General features: G+C 42.2%; 2 protein-coding genes and 1 long non-coding RNA gene across 5 annotated transcripts in view; 1 reads left to right on the top strand and 2 right to left on the bottom strand.

Moving 5' to 3' along the window:
- The window catches only part of LOC143149119 (uncharacterized), an 88,381-nt gene that overhangs the window by 55,916 nt on the left and 11,557 nt on the right, over nucleotides 1-20,908 (top strand). The window lies entirely within an intron of this gene.
- On the bottom strand, nucleotides 7,993-20,848 carry LOC143149233 (uncharacterized). Of its 3 annotated transcripts, XM_076316427.1 has the most exons (8): nucleotides 20,654-20,848; nucleotides 19,251-19,465; nucleotides 16,075-17,510; nucleotides 13,207-15,993; nucleotides 12,631-12,695; nucleotides 11,378-12,068; nucleotides 10,318-10,435; nucleotides 7,993-9,787 (listed from the first exon to the last, which is right to left on the bottom strand). In XM_076316427.1, the coding sequence occupies exons 1-8, from the start codon at nucleotides 20,731-20,733 to the stop codon at nucleotides 9,561-9,563; spliced, it is 5,619 nt and encodes a 1,872-aa protein (XP_076172542.1). In that variant the 5' UTR covers nucleotides 20,734-20,848; the 3' UTR covers nucleotides 7,993-9,560. The 3 variants fall into 3 exon arrangements, with proteins under 3 accessions (XP_076172542.1, XP_076172540.1, XP_076172541.1); XM_076316425.1 differs by having other exon boundaries at nucleotides 13,207-17,510; XM_076316426.1 differs by having other exon boundaries at nucleotides 7,993-9,784; nucleotides 13,207-17,510.
- On the bottom strand, nucleotides 10,448-11,291 carry LOC143149234 (uncharacterized). The gene is made up of 2 exons (XR_012992725.1): nucleotides 11,219-11,291; nucleotides 10,448-10,705 (listed from the first exon to the last, which is right to left on the bottom strand). It is a non-coding gene; the product is annotated as an uncharacterized LOC143149234 (long non-coding RNA).

Below are 20,908 nucleotides of genomic sequence, written 5' to 3'. Positions count from 1 at the left end.
AAATTCCACGGGTTTGTTTGTTCGAAAATTGGTAAACGCTGCCACGCCACGCGATATTGCCTACCGGCGTATCCCATATTTTCCACACCATTTTCGCGGAAAAATTCTCTACCCCCTGGTCGCGTCTACGCGGCGTCGGTACACGCGCGATCGTGGCCGCTTTTCCGCCTCGAAATTTTTCAAATTTCTCTCACCGTGGCCTTTCCTACGTACCGTCTCTGTATCCGTATTTACGTTTTACAGGAGGCAATCTCCGTGTGCTCAAAGCTGAAATTTTCCGAAAGCTCGCGAAACTTGTCGCGTCGAGTTTCCCTCGTGCGAGGGGATCGAATATTTTCGCGAAATGTTTCTCATCGTTCTCGTCGATCTCGTGTGCGACGAATCGAATCGATGCACGGAAATATTCGCGACCACTATTCGGCTACCATTTCGTAATGGAAAGTGATCTTTTCGGGTTTGAAAGGTCTTGGTCTTCGTTTCACACCATTTAGGGGTATGTTTCTTTTACAAGGTGTCGTACGATGTACGGTGTAAAGGAACAGTAGACGATTTTACGTTCGAGGGTGAATCGAAAACATACAACCGAGTCTTTACCTGCGGGCTTTTCCTTTTCCGGAAAATCGATTTCGAAACTGCTCGGTGTACGCGCGCGTTTTACTAAAATTCGAACCCCACTCGAATCTATGTACACTATCTTCTTTACTGCTGCGTCTACGGTAGAAGTGGAAGTAACAAAAGTTCATCCACATTAAATTTGGAAGCTTTTTCATGCTGTACACATATTCGATGGAATCGATACTGACCGAGATATCGCCTCAACCATTTCCAGCAACCTACGAGGTTAACAGTAGAGTTCCCTTTATCAATTCGGGAAATAAAAAGAAACACTACTTTTATCAATGTCGGGTAAATCAGTGGTAAATAATATTCATCGATTCTGCGTTTAATAAATGACAAATTCTTTTTTTCCAGTAATAATCCAAGCGTGTTTAATCGACGATAATACAAATAATTCCAGTCCCGATATTTCGGAAGTATCATCCGCAACTTCTGTTAAATTTATTAATAAAATAATCAAACGTATCCCGGACTGCGCGATACTCGAAGTTAAACGGACAAAAAAATAGGGAAATTCTTAATTATAACTTTTTATGCGTTCTGATAACTGGTAGGAGCATCTTTCCAAGGAGTTAAGGGAACACGGGGACGACTTCTTCGTTCATACGACGCCCGGTAAAAATTATAAACTTTCCGCGGGGAAAAGATGAAGCTCGTTGCACGAAAGAAATAATTTCCACGTGGATTGAATCCACGGATTCCTTGGAATAACAATTTTAACGAGATCGTTCGCAATAGACCGCCGCCAAGTATTTTTATAAATCGTTTTTTCGGAACCAATTCTTTTTTAGATTTTATTTTTTATTTCCTTTTTCAGATAAGATGAAAAAGTGGTTACGCGTTGCGTCGATGATGTCGTTGCTAGTTTTCAGATCCTTTTAACGTCAACCGAGTCGTGCTCTATTGTTTATTTTTATTGTCCCCTGTCTGCCGGCGGTTTCCACGTTTTCGTTATTGCCAATTAAAGGAAAGGAAGCTGAGTCGAGACCGGTGCAATATTTTCGAATAGGTTACGATATCGTCCAAGTCAGTGCAATTCACTGGTAGAGAGAACATAAATAATTTCAAGACGGTGTGTCGTTCGTAATCTTTTAACAATATTTCGTTTCTGGGCGGTTGAAAATTATTGTTGCACGTATTGGAAGGAAGTGTGCCTAATTGAGCAACGTTGTCGATTCGATTACTGTGATTTCACAGTAAAGAAATTCTCATCGAGAAAATTGACTATTACAATTCTGAAGACGATAATAATGAAATAATCGTTGTTTCGTACGTTACAAGACTCTTCAAAGAGCCGAGGAAATGCTTTACGGATTCGATGTTACAATAGTTTACAGAAACACGACTTTGATAAATTATGCGTAAACTATTATACATTCAAGAAAATGTAACGCAGCTGGTGTTCTTAATTACTGAAACTTTAGAAAAGGATAACGTCGGATAGACTTCAACATCGGTTCTGATAAAAAATGTATAGCTAGGTAACTTAAAAAAGACCCCCGGGGGCGTGGTCTGAGCACGGTGAGTGACGTGGCTATCAAGATGTGTGTTATTTGATACAGTTTCAAAGAAATTGCGAGAGGATATGCCAAGGAAAAGGAGGGTATATAATTATTATATTATCCATCGTATTTTCTCTAGAGATTTTAACGTTACTTTTTTTTTTTCACAAGTGAAATTTAATAATACACCGAGTAGACGTCGATGATCTACGTACAGTGTGTTCTTTCAAATCCAATTAAATTGAATTCAACGTTTCTTCGAAATCGAAAAGAATGAGAACTCCCACATCGACGACACTCGAGAAAATTAGAAAGATTTCACTTTTCGAATGTTTTCGAGCCCATTGTTTCGCGCGCGATAAAACGCCAGTATCGATCACCGTCAAGGAATTTAATTTTGAAAATAGTTGAACGTTTAGTGGTACGTCACGATGGTCACTCGCGTCCTATTGTATTTTCAAAGTGTACAGGACACGCGTGCGTAAAAAGAGAAAGAAAAAAAAAAAGAAAAAAAAGAAATAAAAGCGATAGGAATAATTGAACCCGCGTGGTTGCCTTTCCAATTTCCATTTCCAATTTCGTCGCGTGATTTTTCCGCGAAGTGTGCACCCGACCGTAGCTCTAAATTAATTGAAACGAGGTAATAAAACAAGCGGCAATGTTCGCGACTCGGTGCTTTAAATCGATCCCGTTAACTGCTCCACGCACAAATTCACAGCGATGTTTCATCGGCGATCATTCCACCGACAATCTTTTCAAAGGGTGAATGCAACCGGAACGACAAACGCGAATGCATTCGAGTGTCTTGGATGACTTGTTTCGTATGCAGGTGTCCACTTTCAGTCAGTGCGGTTGAACATCTTCGAAACCGAGTAAGTTTACCCATTTTGAAAATTAAGTTTTTTTTTTTTTATACCGAGTCAGTGATACGTTCGGAGTACTTTTCAAGGAGATTTCAACGATTGCAACGCGTGTTGTCAGGATCGAAGGTCTTTTTAAATAAATTTATAAACTTTGCAATTTCAGTCTCGATATCTTTGTCTAATATCTAATACGTATCGAATACCTTATGGTCTTGTAAGAAGTTTTAATATGGAAGTATAAAATTCTTTTTATGGATGTAATTGCAAAACTTCGATCCTTTTTGCAAGATTTGTAATTTTTTTGGTAATATTGTAATAACTTTTGTCCTGTAACGTTGTCTCGATTATGTCCAATTTATTGATGCGAGATCCATATCCAAGTAGTTTGGTTTCTTTTTTAAATTAGTGACTCTGGAACGCACACTTTTTATTCATTTTGGAAGTAATCCCGGGAATATGGTAATTTTCAATCGTTTTCAATATTATTCGGGACCCGGTAGTTTTCGAATACCCCGAAAACTCTTAAAACCTCCGACTGTCTCGAAAGCTTTAAAAACTTCTGGAACTTCGAAATGTCTCGAAAGTCTTGGAACCCTTGAATGTCTCGAAAGTCTTGGAACTCTTGAATGTCTCGAAAGTCTTGAATGTCTAAGGAGTCTTTCGTCAGAAGTGTTGAGATATTGGATTTTAAGGATCTTTGAAAATGAAATTTCAATTGCAGAGTATTTTTATCGTACAAGAGCGCAAATTTTTTTCACGAGAAACCGACGATTATCGCCAGAGCTGCGTTAGAAAATATCGAAAAGCTCGTTGAGTAACGTTAAACTTAAAAACAACGTTCGAAAGAATCAAAACTTCCCAATCGGTCGATATATATTAACAAGATAATTCTTTTCGATGATTAACGATTTTATTCGAGAAAAATTCTCGCATTGGTAAATTCCGATACATCGGTGAACTCTTGGAACGTTCGAGAGTCCCCGAGATGTTTTAAAACATTCACGAGTTTTTCGGCTTGTATAATATTACGATTCGATTCGAAACTTGCGCCATATGTTCGAAGCTGTTCAAGGAACCGCGTAACCAAGGCTCTCCCTTGGTAAAGAAAAGGTTATTCTAATGAAATGGCTTCCACTCGGGACCATAAACCGCTATAAAGGAACAAAGTATCACACTTAGTTTCGAGGAATTGATTCAAATTAGCCATCTTGGATACACCCGGTTACATCGTTACACCGTTGTGAAGCGATCTTGCGAGCTTCGTTGCGAGGTCTTAATTGGTCGGTATTGCGACAAGGCGATCCGTTCCCACGGATTATTGCTTCGTTTTTATTGCACGGCGGTGTTTGGTATTCGTTGACAGATCGTTTGCAGCCCGGTCGGTGAACGGGTGCCATTTCCGGGGGACTTCATTATTTCGTCGAGCCCGTTAATTGCGAGCTTACAAGCCCGCCGTTAATCACCGCGTTACTTTTAACCCCGTTAACACCAATTACCGTAACCGTTCGTTATTTTCGGTGCAATTTTCAAGGCATTAGTTATCGTCCGCTAAAGGAAACGCCCATTACCGTCGTAAACGTAAACGGTCAATCCGTAAATCAGATCCGTATCGCGTTTATCGCGAAACAACATTATAACCGTGGTCCGTTGTAAACGTTACGATTGTTAAGAGCACCGAACGAGGCTCGTTCGCTCGTATAATTAATTAATCGACAAACATACAGGATCTGTGCAAAATTATTTTGACAAAATAAGCGAGTCTCGTCCCCGATGGTAAACTACAATCCAGTGTAAGAGGAAGTAGTTACGGTAGGAGCTTACCGAGTTGTATATGCGCTCTGATTTGCGTAGTTTCACCTGTGCTGGTAAAACATGACCCACGGTAAGAGGAAGTTATAGCGCGAGACCACCAACTGCACGTACACCGTTTCGTTGGTTAAAAATCTATTTCTCGTTATTCGATTCCGTGGATCGGGACACGTTTATCGTCGAGGTACGAGACGATTTATTACGCGTCGGGGAATATTTTTTACAAGAACAGTGATCGGATGTAGGTTGGGTCTCGTTTAAGGAGAGAGAAAAAAAAAGAAGCTTCCTAACGAGCTTCGTCATTCTTATCCAACTTTTTAATGACTTCGTCCCGTGACACTCTGATAGTTTTTCGTCCCCTTTCTAATTATGGCTGGATGCATCTCGCCGAGTTTCACGCAACGACCAAAAGGATATCGATGTCCACGAGCAAAAAGGATCTCCCTCTGATTCAGGGCCTCGTAATTGTAATCCGTTAGCCGGAAAACGCGCAGTTCCTGTAAATGAGGCGTCTCGACGACACGACGAGCATAATGGCCGTCCACTAACCGTAATCTCGTCCCGCTCGTAATTTACTGCCGGATTTCCCGATTGGTGGATCTACAACGTAACAGTTAGGCGACCGTGGACGCAGTTATGAAACTTACATTGGCTGCGGTTCACCGTTCCTCCTTATATCGCATTCAGTGGCCACATACGTTCCAGATTATTCTCCCGAATTGCGCCGCACCGAACAAGGTGGTCCATTATTTATACTTACGATCGATACAACCACGTTTCACCTCGTTATCTTCGTTACTGTTGCCGATTTGTCGCGTACGTCGATCCGTGAACTTGCAACCGTGCCCTCGAAGCGATTTTTGACATACAATTGTACGGAAACATTAAACGTTCCAGAACATAACCTCTGAATTATCAATTTTTCTAAACATTAGATATTTCCTGCGTAGAATCTTACGGATCGTTCACTTATATTCGAACGTCATTTCAAGGTTTGTCTAATTTTCTTAGATGAAACAACACGATGTCCGAAAGGTGTCTACTATTCGATATAAGCTCGTTGTTCTATAAGTTTCGTTAAAAGAGACGAAGCGAGTTTAATGTCAAGGGTACGCCTATGGAAGGAAATTTTCCTTCTCGACACGGTGCACGAAAGATGTTCACTGTTCGATATAAGCTCATCGCTCTATCAAAATAGACGAACCGAGTTCAAAGTTACTTAAAAGTACGCCTACAAGTGAAAAACTTCTTTCCTCTTGACTTCGTGAAACACCACGAAAGAAGTAATATCGTGATCTGTTTAAAATCCGTGGCATTAAGTCGTAAGTGGACACCCGGTACAGATGACTACCATTCACGTTACTCTCCCGTGAAACACTATAAAGAAACGTATATCGTGGCTCGTTAAAGTTCGACGGTATCGATTAAAGTGAAAGTTGACACCCGGTAGAGAAAACTACGATGTATGCACTTTCTTCGTACAACCACGCGGATCGTAACAAAAGCCTCGAAAACTCGGTTCGATGTTTACTCAAGGATCGCTTACATGATTTTGCACTCGGACCGTTAATTGCCTCTATTCGCGTCAGCATAGGCGAGTGTATTTTCTCTAGCGAAACTAGCCGACAGGGAGTCTTGTTTAACGCGTTTACCCGTTATCGAATAATCGTAGAAGTCCGCCAATATTTCGCGTCTCGTTAATCGTGATTATCGTTTTGTCATGTTCGTTCACGTAGTGGAATTACTCGCGCACTTCGAGTCTAATTGACTGGATTACGGTCTCTCCGATCAACTTAAATCCTTGTATCGTATGTCGTTGGTACGCCACGGTGAGCATACACGATTCGATACTAATCGTAGATAATCGGTCCGATGCGCATTAAATTTAATTTTAAACAACGCTATGGATTCGTCGAACGTACTACCATCCGGGGTACAATGTTTCACTTGTCGAGCGATTTTTGCAAGATACCATCTTTTCAACGATCTTGAACGAGGGGTGTGCAATTTGATCGGGAACGTTGCGATCGTGAAATAAAAAATTGTTCTTTCGCAACTCTGAACACGGAGCAAATTTAATTTTTTTCGTATTCGTCGAATCCTGGATTTAAAGTTTGGTAACTTTACTTAAAAATGTTATTCAATTCCATAGATAGTTTTGCGAATTTATAGGTTGTTTCGTCATCTGATGCTCTAGAAATTTCTTTCGGTTTAAGTAAAGAAAAATTTCATCCCAGTGATATGTTTTTTTCAAGTCAAAGGGGTGTCACGATTAAACGACCTCGCTCTAGAAATTTCTTTCGGTTTACGTAAAGAAAAATTTCACGATATTTTTCCTTCGAGTTACAGAAGTTAAACGACCGAGTCTGGTTGGAATTTTTGCCCAATGAAAACACTGCGCGGCCCCTGTTGCGAATATCGACGAATCGAATTTTGTTTGGCAAAGAGGAATCAAGTTGATTCAATTAGACGCGTGAGTACGGGTACACGTGTAATCATATTAAACGCGAAGCAGCTGTCGATAGAGTTTCCTTTGGGACACCATAACTTCGCAGTTTAAAAGACGGAACTGCTGACACTTACAGATGTATCAAGATTGTACTCGGAATATAAATGCACACGATTCGTATACATTGCCAGGGGAACGTACAATAGAGACCCCGATACTGTGCACAATTGCACGAGATTCGCAAACATCGACGGCTGTAAGCTAGATAGACTGAATAGGGTCCCTCGATACGGTAAATAATTCGCTCAATGAGCCCTGTTACGCTAAAGTTTTCACAAACTCGCCCACCGAGTCGAACGCGGCTACTTTAATTTCTTTTCTAAGGCACATCTTGACGAGGCAGTACGCAAGCTGTTTATTTAATAGGCGTTCAAAGTTCCGGGTTACAATACACACACGCTGGAAACACACCCTCTCTAACATCACCCTTAACAATCGAGAATCGAACAACACCGAAGGTAACCTAGGTTCAACCTTCAACACAGAATTGTTTCACCGATGTAAATAACAAAACATAAGAAAGAATTCAACCTCGTGTGTCTACATTACCTAAACTAAATTAAATCGATCCGCTGTGTCGAACACACCAGAGATCGTTGTTCAACCTCTAGGAATCGTATAGAGTCACTGTAGTCTCGTCTTCGATTAAGGGTAAAGGTACTTGAAAAAATATTCACAATCGTGACACAAATCTTAGTACGAACGATACAAAATGTATTTAAGCAGTTGTACAAGTGTGTTCTCACACGTACGCAGGTAATTAACAATAATACGCTTAACGCGATGTCCCAGCGAGCACGAACTTTGTCTAATTACAAAAGGGAACGCCAGTGTCGCGAGACACGGGTGATTTTTTTCTTAACGAGCGTGTAACGACGAATAAGTTATCCTGTAGTTAAAGGCACATCGGATACGTGGAAGGCTAGACAGTGATTATTTCTCCTCACTTGCTGGCAATTGGTGGAGATTCATAACCACCGGTGTGGCGCGCGGGGAACGAGAGTCGGCTACAGGTGGTCCCGGGCAAATCAATATTGTTCGTGTGTCTCGGTGAATACGTGAGGCGGCCTCAATGTACCTCGCAACACGCAGCCTCTGATCCCACCCATGATGATGATATTGCACGGTGTAAGCACCTTCTCGTCCTACATACCGTATTCGACGGGATTCCACGTGTTTATTGTAATTAAAAAATTCGAACGATGATCCAACCGTGCTCTCGTAACGAGACGGAACGGAATAACAAAACGCGCGGGCGGGAGATCAACGTTAACGATAACTTCGAAGCTTACGTCGTCTTGTAATTCGAAGCAGAAACCGAAGAAAGTGAACGATCGATCGTTAACGGATCGTGCGAAATTTTTAAACGGTAAACGAGCACGTGAGCATCTATCGTTTTCTATGGCTCGTTCGGTACCCGCCTAAACGAACAAATAAACTTTTTGCACTCACTGCGACGTTATTACAGCCGAAGCTCTCCACGGTTGAAGGAAAAGTTCAACCGTGCCTTCCTTCAACCAGCCCTTGAAACGAACCGGAGACTCGGATGGTGTTACAAGATCTTGGGTTTTAAGACCTTCACCGTGCTCGTAAACAAACAAAAAAATGTACAAAAACGGATCGTTGGAAACTTCGAGACAAATATTTTCAAAAACAAACCCTTCCCGAGGGAGGAAAACACTATTCCACGTTGCTTCTCTACTTTCTTTTCGGTCGTGTTGGGAATTATGCAACTCTCTCTGTGTACACGGTGATTCTTACAAAGCGATCGGTAAATAGAATAATTGTGTAATATCTCGATCGAAAAAAAAGAAACAAGACAAGGCTGATTGTATTAACGCTGCCATTCGAACAAAAATAATCGTTTCGATTCGAATTGTTGAACTAATCGAATTGTTTCTCCGTAAGTGTCGAGAATCATTTTGTAAGAATCAATGCGCGCGAATAACGTGTAAATAGTATCGAATATAGAACAATAAACGTGTATGTACAAATATCTCCCCGAAACGGATAATAATTAAATATATATGTATATATATAGAATAAATATTCTTTGCAGAAACAAATATACTTTTTGTTATCGAACATGGGCGAACATCGATGCACCGATTATAAGATTGCGTTAAATTATTGGGCACGTTCGGTCAGTTGATAGTTTCGTACGAGTCCATCGACGTTTGTTTGGTTCGTCGTGTGAATTCAACAAGTAAATTCTTGTCTGTAAATTGCCTTGAAAGCGACGAACCCGCTTCAGGTTGGTTATGTCAATACGTCACGGATGCTGTCCGCGTCAGGATCTTCCTCAACGTCCGAATCCGCGTCAAGGTCTTCTTCGACGAGGAATTCTGGATAACCGAGAGCTAGAACATCCTGTCGCGACAGCTCTTGCAGGTACGGATAAAACGATATCAATTTGTACTGACTGATACATTCGACCACCCAGTCGTGGACCACTGACACGGCATGAGATTGCTTGTACCATTCTACTGGAATTAAAAAGTTTCAATTGTTACTACATAACGCAAACGGGACGTAGAACCCAAGATCATCCCAAGTTTTTCATTCGCGTATACCGATACTATAATTTTATGAACCCACTCGCTACGATGAACAACTATAGTCTTCCACGAGACATCATTAATACACGATGCACGACTGTACTCACTGTACACTCTTCTGTGCATTTACTCCGAACTTGTAGTGTTTCGATATTCGGTTAAAAGAAACTTATTAAGAAATTACGAATTTTTGCTTCAAAGTTCTTTTTTTTTAAGTCATTGCGAAACTCTTTTAAGCGTAGGACGTAAACGCTGACGATTGTCTGTAAGTAATTGCACTTTTGGTAGGATCGTCGTAGCGAAAGGATTAATGTCAAGAGCTACGAACGAAGTCTCGAACGAAATTACGTTATCCCCTTTTTTTTTTATTTCTTTTTACACACGAAACAGTCCCCTGTTCGGTTTTACCAACCGTCTGGACCCACCCTGCATAATTGTAAATGAATTACCAAACTTACCGATGACACCATAGTCGTGAATGTCGGCTTGGATCATTATGATTTTCAGCCTCCCCTTTTCAGTGGCGAGGGCTTGCAACGAGCCGACCACAGTGGCACCAGTAGCACGTAGCAACTCCTAAAAGAGAACGTATTCTTAAGCCGTGGAACTTGGCAAGGATTCAACTGTAAATAGCATAGCAAGATTGGATAGCAGGAAAACGTAAATAAATGCTTTCCTTGGACTGGTAATACACACAGCGAGCAGACTTTCATTACAAACTGCTCGACTTTTGGCTTGTAACACGTAAAATGTCTGCTTGTGAATAGATCTGCAACGCATGCGGGGTAACGTATATTTCCTTACAACGAATTCGTCCACGTCAGACCGAACACCAACTTTTATTCCCTTGTCGGGACAGAAACAAGAACAGAGTTGCTAACAAATCATGGATTTACGTTAGACACTTCAAAAAACGAGCAAGCCTAAGAGTGATCACGAATTAAGGATTCAACGCTTAAAAATCGGAACAAAAGTACAACTGCGAGCCCAAGAACGGATCATTCGTACTCACAGATTATTCGTACAGCTAGGTACTCTTCTTTATCGATTACTTGTTCCACCGGTTAATTAAGCCGAATCCTCGTCGAATAAAGCAACCTTTACGCGATAAACTCCGAATAATTCGACCGATAAATTTCTCCAAAAGATGAATCAGACATTTCACATGCAGTACCCAATATGTGTACGCGCAAACAGTTTGCTCAAAGTAGCTTGGACGTTCAATCTGAGCTGCGTCGCAAAGAGAAATATATTAACTCGCACTCGGATGTGCAAACATTGTCGGTAACGTCCAAACTGTGATAAACCACGGTCAGACGAAGAACAAAGTTTGAACTTCTTAGAGACGTATATCCTTACGTCTATCCTTTGTCGATGCGGCTTCTTTGTAGCATTGATCGAACAGAGGATATTCAGGAGGGGTAGATCTCCAACGGGGAGAGGTCTATCCAGTTTCTCGAAAAGCACAAAAGAAGCGTTTCGCCCTCCACTGGCCGTGGAAATATTCTGAAACTTTACCTGGTATTGTTCGATCGAGACGTCCACGTACGGTCCGATGCACAGGAAGACGAAACCCGCGAACAAATCCCTTTCCCTTAATCGTGAGTTTCGAGGACCCGCCTCGAGAGTTCTGCAGTCCACCACCTCGTAGCGTTCCTCGTTTATTAATTTCTTCGCTTTGAGTGAATCGATGACCCACTGGGCCCCGAGGATCCATTTCCTGTGGGCGATTCCTTGCAAATACTTGAGCGTCTTGCTCGCACCGTTATTCCCATCGTCGGTCTTGACGATAACGTGCGTCACTTCGGGATCGAATTGAGTCACGTAACGCGCGTTCACCATGCTCGCCAAACGTTTCACGTGTTCAATTTGAGCCTGTACCAGACCGCTGCAAACGAAACACAACTTCTGCCTGCCGAAACTCGCTCCACCGGTGACCGACACCACGTTCTTCGGTCGTTTATCGTTCGTGCTCGCCGAGTGCTTGAATTCTTTATTCGTGGGGTGCAACTCGGCCGGCCTGGAACCATTCTTCGCGGTCACTTGCACCTTCGGTGTGCTCTGACAGAGCGGTATCCTCTTGCACAGCGGTGAAGCGCTGCTGGAACTTCTACCGGCGATCGAGGACGGTGTCCTATCGAATCGTCCCATTCTCGAAACCGGTGACGCGTTCGAACTCTCCTTCGTCGTCGAGTCGATCGGTTGGGCACTGCAAGTCGTTGTTAAGGCTCGTGAATTGCGGGCGTTTCATCGATACGAGGGAAGATACAACGGAGAGCATCGATTTCGAACAGTCGTGACGTATTCGGGAATTGTAAAATAGATTTATCGCGGGACGTGGAAACATTCGCAATGCAATCCGTACGGAGACGATTCTTCGTGCAAAAGTAAATAAAAAATGTGGAATAATTATTTTGTTTCACGGGAGGCTTCGATTCGGGAGAAAATCGACATTGAACTTGTCGATTTCGATCGAGCATCGTGCGAAAAATTTGAGTTTATATATTTTTTTTTTGATTCATTTTTACACCGAGAACGGTCTCATTCGAGCGAGTTAAATGTTAGAGTCGATAGATGTTTCAATGAAATCGTTAATACCGGTAATTGTCAATGCGATCGTGTCGGAAGGTTCATTTTTTACGCGGCTGGTAATATGGGGCGAGATACGTGTCTATGTTCGCGTATAATTTCGCGAATTGAATGGACAATTACACGTGCTCGAGAGTGACGTAGAAAGAGAAAAGCAGTGACAAAAGTCTCGCGTTACTTACTTTTTCGTCTTTACGTCAGGAGTGTTCTCGACAATGTCGTCTTCTTCGCCCGAGTGTTCGGCGTCCTGGATATTTCAAAGTAGAATGAGTCTTTGAGAACGACGTACAAGGGGTCTTATTTATCTCGTAAGTAGCGAAATGAACAATCGCGTTGAACAATTAATTCCGCGGTGGTGAAACTTATTACGAAACACAGAGACTCCCCGTTTAATCTGTTATCGAATATCTCGGAACGATGAATTTAAAACGAAATTAAACAATTCGTGGATCGAAAGAGAACGAAGAAAAATTGATAGCCGGAGTCGTCAAGAAAACGTCGAGGTCACGAAAAAAAAAAGATTCAAGCAGAAATTGTGTCAAAGGCACTCGAAGGTTATCAACTTTATCCTTAACGGTACACCTTTTTCTTTGTCTTCTCGTAGAACTTACCGGGGGAATGATAATTATCTCTCGGTGGAAGGTCGTTTAAGGTCAATTTCAATCCCTTTCGAGTTGGACTTTTCCTCCCGGAGATATTTCCCGCGATCCGTTAAAAACGACCACCCTGTACACGAAGTAAACGAAAAAAGAACTAACCGTTTCTTTCGAATTAGAACATCCTGCGTTCCCATTCTTGGTCTTTTGTGGAGTCTGTGGCTCGTTCATCTCTTCCCTCTTGTCAGGCTGCGCATTTGTGTTCGCGGTCTTGCCAAACAGATCCTCTTCGAATTGCTTAATCTGCAAATAATGCTGCGTGATGTCCATTAGGGAATCTTGCTCGTAGCAGGTTTCTTTCAACGTCGCGTCATTGTCCGTATCTTCGTCCACTTTATCATTGTCGGGGAACATTGGATTACGCGCGGACGTCCTCTCCCGTGGATTGTTCGATCTCGATGGTTCTTTGCTCGTTGATTCGGTTGGTTTTATCCTCGTTCGCGATTCATCGTTCCCCGCGAAACGTCTCTTCGAGCACTTATCGACGAGCTTGGTGTATTCGGACATCAGAGTTTTGTCATCGGCGTTGAAACTTTCGTACAATACGTCCAGGTCCTTGTACTTGTTCTCCTTATCGGAGACGTTCGATTTAGGTGGAATCGCGTCGTCTTTGCTGGATCGAAACATCGATCTCTCCTGTTCGGTGATCTCGACGCGATCGTTCCTCCTCGATCCTTTGTTCGTCGAGTATTCGTTGATCAGCGCCTCGGTGTCGACATTGGCCATGATCTCGTCGAAGTTGTCCTGCATCAGGTTCGCGTCTCTCTGTTCGTTATTTTCGACATCGATAACAACACCACTCCTCTGTATGTCCCTCATCTTGTCCACGATCGATCCGAAATCCGGGGAATCGTTGGAGTTGAATGTCTCTTTGCTACCGAGTGTCTTTCCAATCTTTTTAACACCCAGAGATTCGGAACGACCCGAACTGGAGGAGATGTCGATCACCGATCTGTACTTCGAAGCGTTACCGTCGGCCATCTTGCAAAGATCGAACGTGAACGAGTTGCTCGACTTCAACGAGTCGTTCGGTCTGTTCTCCTTGGATAGACTCATGAACGCGGAAGGGACACGAGTTTGCTCCAGTTTGCCTTTCTTCGTGCGGCTCTCGCTCGGGTTTAAGTCCCTGTACCAATTACTCACTATCACGTTCAGCTCGGCGTTGCAGTCCGAGTCCGGAGACGGTGCACGTTTCCGCTTGGACGCCGTGGAAGCTTGGTCATTAGCACCGTTTCCTCGGCTGTTTAAGCAGCTGGCTTCGTTCGAGTCCGTGTCCGAGCTGGCCAACGGCAGAACCCTCTTGAACGATCTTCTCTCCTCCATTGCCGCGTTTCGGCTCTCCTTGTTATCCGAGTCGGTATCTGAGCTCAACAACACGGTCGTCGCGTCTTTGATGGAGTTCGACGAGAATATACAAGAGCGAGCTTTGCCATCCGTCGTCACGGTTTTCATCCTGTGTTTGTTCGTGACGTACGTGGATTTCGAGCAACGATCGGAATCGAAGTCGCTGTCTTTCGCGCGATCCTCCTCGTCGTTCATCGACGTCCTCTTTGCTTCGTGGTCGTATTTGTCGCCGTTCGTCGATCGTTTCCTTTTTCTGTCCGAGGACGAATCGAGCTTGGAAGTTTCGTGAGCTTGTTGAGATTTACGTATAAGAGCTCTGGAATTCGCGCCCTTTATTTCAGAGAAGTTACTTTTCTTGACGTTAGGATCTTCGAGGGCGTCAGCTTGTCGGGGTGAATCGAGGTCAGGGAACTTGAGATGAGAGTCCTTCTTCGGTGACAACGGTTTGATACCACTTTTGACGACTGTCCTCTCGGGTATTGAGGACCTCGAACAGGCAGGGTCCTTCTCCTCGTTGTCGAATATAGATACGAAGAGTACATCGTTCGATTCTCGAGATTCGTTCTCCAGGCTGCTGGTGGCTGGCGTGATCGGCAACTTGTCTTTGTATATATCGATGCGTTTCGTCGTTCTCAGTTTATCCATCGATGGTCCAGGTTGAACGGACCTGGAGTGTCCGGTTCCCGCTTTAAGTGTCTGCGTTGTCTTCTTCGGAACGTATGTCGGTTCTATCGGCAAGGAACTTCCGACTTCGTCCAACGATGTATCGTTCACTGTAATCCGTGCGTCGTTGCTGAAACGGTTCTCGGATGCAAAGTTCTGGGTACTCGGGTGTGCATCGACCCGTTTAGTTGCACTCGCTTTATCCATCGATGCTCCAGGTTGAATAGACCCGAATCCTGCTTCGTATCCGTCCATTTCCTTCGTTACGACGTACGTTGACCTAATCGGCAAGGAATCCTCGTCTTCGACCCGTTGCGTACGGTCACTCATGATTTGCGTGTCGTTGTCGAAATAATTTCCGCACTTCTGCGTACTCGATTGTCCATCCTCCGTCGGATCGGAGCGTTCCTGTAACCTCAGTCGAGGATAATTCTGAGATTGCAGCGTCTTGGGTCTGGTCGGGCCCAAGTACAAGAAAGAGACGAGCTTTTTGCGGTATTTGCGGACCTTGCCCAACTTTTTGAACGTAACGAAACTTTTGCACGTCCCTTTGTCGTCCTGTTGTTTCCCCGTGTTTTCGTTCGAACTTATGGAATCTCTGTGACCAACGATCCGCTCTGCAGCCCGTTTGTTGCTCTTTTGTTCATTATTTCCGTCGCGTTTGCCCTTCGTCTCGTCGGTTAATCTCGACCTGCTACCTTCATCGAGACTGTCATCCGTGTCCCGATCCATTATCCGATTCAAGTCACGTTTCACGGCTAACAGTCGGGAAACATCGTTCGTTTTCGCGGACTCGTTCGATTTCACCTCGGCGCTACTTCTCATCAAGGACAATCTATTCCGACTGGACGTCGGGCTCGGCGCCACCGATGTCTCCTCGTCCTGGAACAAGCAATTCAGGTTCACTAAATCTGGACTGCAATTGGCCAATCCGCTCGTGGCGTTAGACTTGCCCGGTGATACCTCGACTGCTGCTTTGGTCGGCGTCACTTGCAAAGAGTCCTCGAATCGGTCTCGAGCTGGTGTCCTGGACAAGAGTGTTCGTTTCTTCAGTGGCAGCACGTCCCTCTCCGGATCTATCTGCACGTTTCCAATCTCCGATCGTCGATCCTGCTCGCTTCTCTCGACACCGATGATGTTCTTAATCTGACTGCTGTTCAAAGTCTCGATGTACAACTGCTCGCCCTTCTCGTCCGCGATGAAAGACGATTCCTCCTCCGCAGTTGGTACTTCCGCGTACGTTGATCCGTCGCCTTTGTTCCCGATCGGTGTTTCCTCGGCGCGAGTCCAGCTTCGCGACAGGTTACGTTCCTTCTTGCGAGCAGCCCGGTTATTCGGCAGAGTGTTCTTCTCCGAACTGTCCTCAGTAGTGTTCGAGATCCTTTCGTAGCTATTGGCACCGGTCTTCGTCCCTTTGTCTCTCGTGTTCTTGATCGCTCCGTATTTTACAATCCCCTCCGTTTCAGTTTCGTTGAGCGACGATCGTCTATTGTTCTTGCTCTCGATGTTGACGTCCAACGATCTCAGTTTCTTCTTTCTGGGCCGTAGCTCCTTGCCGAATTTCGCGATGCAGGACCAGTTCTGTTTCATCACGGGTAGCATATTGCACGGTGACGTTCTGTGCACGTCCGTCGATTTTCTCTCTTGCTCTTTGCTCTCCTCGTTCGTTCTCGTTGTTCCCGATGTGCTCGGTCTTTGATTCTCCGCGTTCGCGAGCGTTTGCCGCGCTTTACCGCGCGTCTTGCGCGCTCCGAATTCGTCGGTTTCCGGTGATCTCCAGGTATCATCGGCCGTCGTCGTCGCGTTACCGCGCATCTCGCGCGACGAATCCTTGGAAAATCGTTTCTCCGTCGCGCGACGCTCGCGATTTTTACCATCGTCGTTCCCAGGTTGCACGAATCTGCTCTTCGCCTCGTTCCTTTCGGACGCGTCGCATTTAACGTTCTCACCGACGCGGGAGATCGAAGTCGTTATGGTATCGTCTAGATCGCACTCGATGGGCTGCTGCGTGGTACCGATTTTCTCCGGATTGTCCAACGCGTCGTTCTTTGGTAGAGTTTCCAGCCAACTTTTCACTTTGGTGTCCATCGAGTCGTCGTCATAGCAACTGACCGATTCCTCGGGTGCCAACGGCTCGATACCGGACAGAGCGTATTTGTTCAAATATCTCTTTATATCGTTATCATTGTCGTTGTTCTTTTTACTCTTGACGCTCCTCGATATCTTCTTGCGTTTTTTCGCGCTATCTTTCGCCCGCGGGCCGGATAATCGCTTCAATGCACTCGGTTTAACTTTCGAGCAACTTGGCCCGGATTCTTCGTTTTCGAATTTATGGTGTTCCGTGGCATCCGACAGGCAACTTTCCCGTGTGGTCCGCGTTCTCGTCGTGCAAAACGATACTGTAACACGTACAACGTTGCTACCAATGCGTCAGTGATAGTGAGCTCGCGAACCGTCGCGTTTAATAGTTAAGATGAAACGCGCGACTTGAAACGCGTAATCATTTTTATACGTAATTGTTACAATATTTTTCTCGATCGTGTGTATTTTGTTCGTTTCCCGTGGCTACTACAATACCGTGGGTTATCGGAAATTATCGGACCTAAAAAATTTTCTTGCTTTCGACGTATCAGTTTATCAAGGTCATGTTCTCGGGATTTTTCAGGTTAATGGAACGGTAACATTCTGCGAATACAAATTCGAAAGAATAGTTCAACGAAAGTTCAAGGCCGTTTAAAGGTCGTATCGTTACAAATTGATTAATTTACGTGAAAAAAAAAAATTGGAAAATGTAATCTTGGGAACAAAGAAGAGGTAATTGTAACGTTTGTCTCTTCTCACTGAGCGATTAACGTTAACGTAAACATAGGTTTCTGGATTGGTAATTTTAGTTGCCTTACTTCGAAGATTCTTGAAATCATCGACCCATTTCTTCGAGTATCACAGCGGAGGCGATTAAACTTTAAAACAAAAGGCCTGTTAAATGTCCTTGAAAGAAACATAAACGTTAAGATCTCGTGAAACGTTAAAGTTTCGGATACCTGTAGGAGGCAGCGAGATCCAAAACTACAGAGGGACTTAAATTTTTGAGAGGCTCGCTCCACTCCAAGGAAACAGATAGCTGACCTGAGTAAACACGATATCGTGGCGGACATACTACCGTATTTTAAGCTTCTTGTTTTTTTAAGCAACTAAATACGTAAAACATGAACCCTTAGGATTGTCACGTGAGAAACATAGTCTCGTGATATTCTTCTATCTGGTAATTTCGGAAGAGTTGTCCACCGATTTTTTTTTCCCACGAATATCAAACGATACGATTCAACATCGTATATATGAAATACGACCGGAAAAATTATCGAAAGAAATATATTTTTTTTCGACGTGCAAGCTTTTGCAATATCGTTACATAAATTTACTTAAAATTTCGCGGTTGAAAAATGCAAGAAGAATTTCTGGGGTACGCGATACAATTTACGTCGTTTCGATATATATATTTATAAAAAATACCAACTCGAACGAAAATATTTTATTTCGCATTTTTAGAGCGAGTGTTCTGTACGCTGTGCAACATTGTAGTTGGAAAAACAAATTTTGCCCGATCAATGTTGCATCCCGACAGGCACAATCCTCGGTACAATTCCAATTTTTTCAGTCGCGAATGTTACCTATTTGCGCTTCTTTCTCGATTTTATGGGACAGCGGAGAGAAAAGATAAAATTGTGTGGATGGTCGTTCAGTGGGCTTGAGCAACCAAATCCTTTTTCGTCGGATGCAGGTAGCTGGGTACGTGTTTGCATGCCGAGTGAATGTAAATGTGATCATACGTATATTCGTTTCAGCATTAATTCTATTAAAACAAAATGCGTTCCATTTTAACTAAAGTCGCGTTTTATTTAGAAACGTAATCCTTTACACCGAATTCGTCGAATTTTCAGCATCGATTCTATTCGAAATTATTCAATTTAATATTATCTTTTAATTGAATATTCGAATCAATATTTAAATTTAATCTCCCTTTGTGAAGTACGATACTTTTAATCTTTCACTTCGTTCGTATTTTAATTTAAAAAATCGAAATATCGATATTTCGATGTTCGTTAATATAGAAGAAATATCGGTAAATCAATATTACTTACTGTCGATACCCGAGTCCTTCTTAACTGCTTCGGTCAATTTTTGCAAGTTATCGATATACAATTCCATGTGTTCGTCTTTTGAAAGACCACGACGCGGAAGACTAGTGTTGCACATTGGACAGAATGCATTTTTACTTTGTAACACCTTTTGGATGCATTCTCGACAGAAATGATGCCCGCATCGGGTTTTCATGGGCTCGGATATAATATTCAAACTGAAATACGAAAGTACGTAACCTTTTATGTTTTTACATGTAATAATATTATTTGCTAAAAATTGACGAATGAACGTAAAAATTCATTTTATGACAATAAAATATTTCCTGTGGTTCGCTGAAACAACATTTATACATTTTATTTTAAATAAAAACAAAATCTGATAACATTATGTGCAAATAATTACATCGTTTATAAATCACAGTGTAATTAGGTAGTTTCGGTATGAAGCATTCTCTTGTGCGTGAAATGATTTTAATAAATGCAAATTAAACGAATGTAATTTACTTATTTAAAGAAATGAAGGAAAAATATTATAATATCCCTTTATAAATATCATACTAAATGTTGTTACTTGCTTACACGATAACAGAAGATTAATGTTTCTTATTATGTTCAATTTTTTTTATCCTCGTAACATTATTATTACAAGAATGAGAAATCAAGAAACAGATATCGATACTTGGATTATTTCATTGATTAAATATTTTTTATCAAACTATTTTAATTTGATACTTTTAATATTTTATATCGTATCGGTGATCAAACTATACTATTGCGATTATACTATGACTACAAAGTAAAAATTCTTCATTTTACTGGAGTATTTACGGTATAAATTGTCATGCATACCGATAACTTATTAAATGCATAGTATGATTATCAGTATACATATAGAAATAAAATATGGACATTATCAACCAGCAACGTGTGAATAATATAAAATTATATAGAACTACACCAAATTATCAAGATTAAACACATTTAGATATTTAAATATTAAGTATTTGAAGCAACTACTTGCATTATATACATGCAACAAATAATATGTTACTATTGTATCCATAACAATGTGTTTAAATAATGAACTCAAAGTACTTTGTCATTTCATAATAACGTGCAATTCATCTAATTTTACACAACAATATGCAATTTACAAATGAAGGAGAGAAAATGTTTTATAAAACGAATCGTTTAAATTAATATACTTATTTTTGAATACATTCATTCAAGTATGTTCAAAATATTATTATGAACATAACCAAACATAACCTATTTCGTAACGTGATAATCGCAAGAAAAGTGAGCTATTGTTCACTGATATAAAATATTTTACGCTAAGTTTCGAATTTATATTTTACTGCGCATATTTCATGAATCATTCTACGCATTAGTCATCGACTTACCAAATTGTACATTGTAAACATTTCTGTATATTCCATATTACTTCTGACAGTTTATCAGCAGTGGCAAACACTTGTTCCATCGTTCGTGTTTTGTATTTTGAGAACGTCACATTACGAATTATTTTTCATAATTTTATCACATTTACTTTATTAACATAACATAAAACGATCACAATACTTTCGCGCTCAAATCTTATCATTATTACTACATTGGCACAGTTTATATCACTTGTCACGGACACACGAGGTGGTTAC

The sequence above is a fragment of the Ptiloglossa arizonensis genome, chromosome 7 (genome assembly GCF_051014685.1).
Source record: "Ptiloglossa arizonensis isolate GNS036 chromosome 7, iyPtiAriz1_principal, whole genome shotgun sequence".
Classification (NCBI taxonomy): domain Eukaryota; kingdom Metazoa; phylum Arthropoda; class Insecta; order Hymenoptera; family Colletidae; genus Ptiloglossa; species Ptiloglossa arizonensis.
This window is presented reverse-complemented; position numbering and strand designations above follow the sequence as displayed.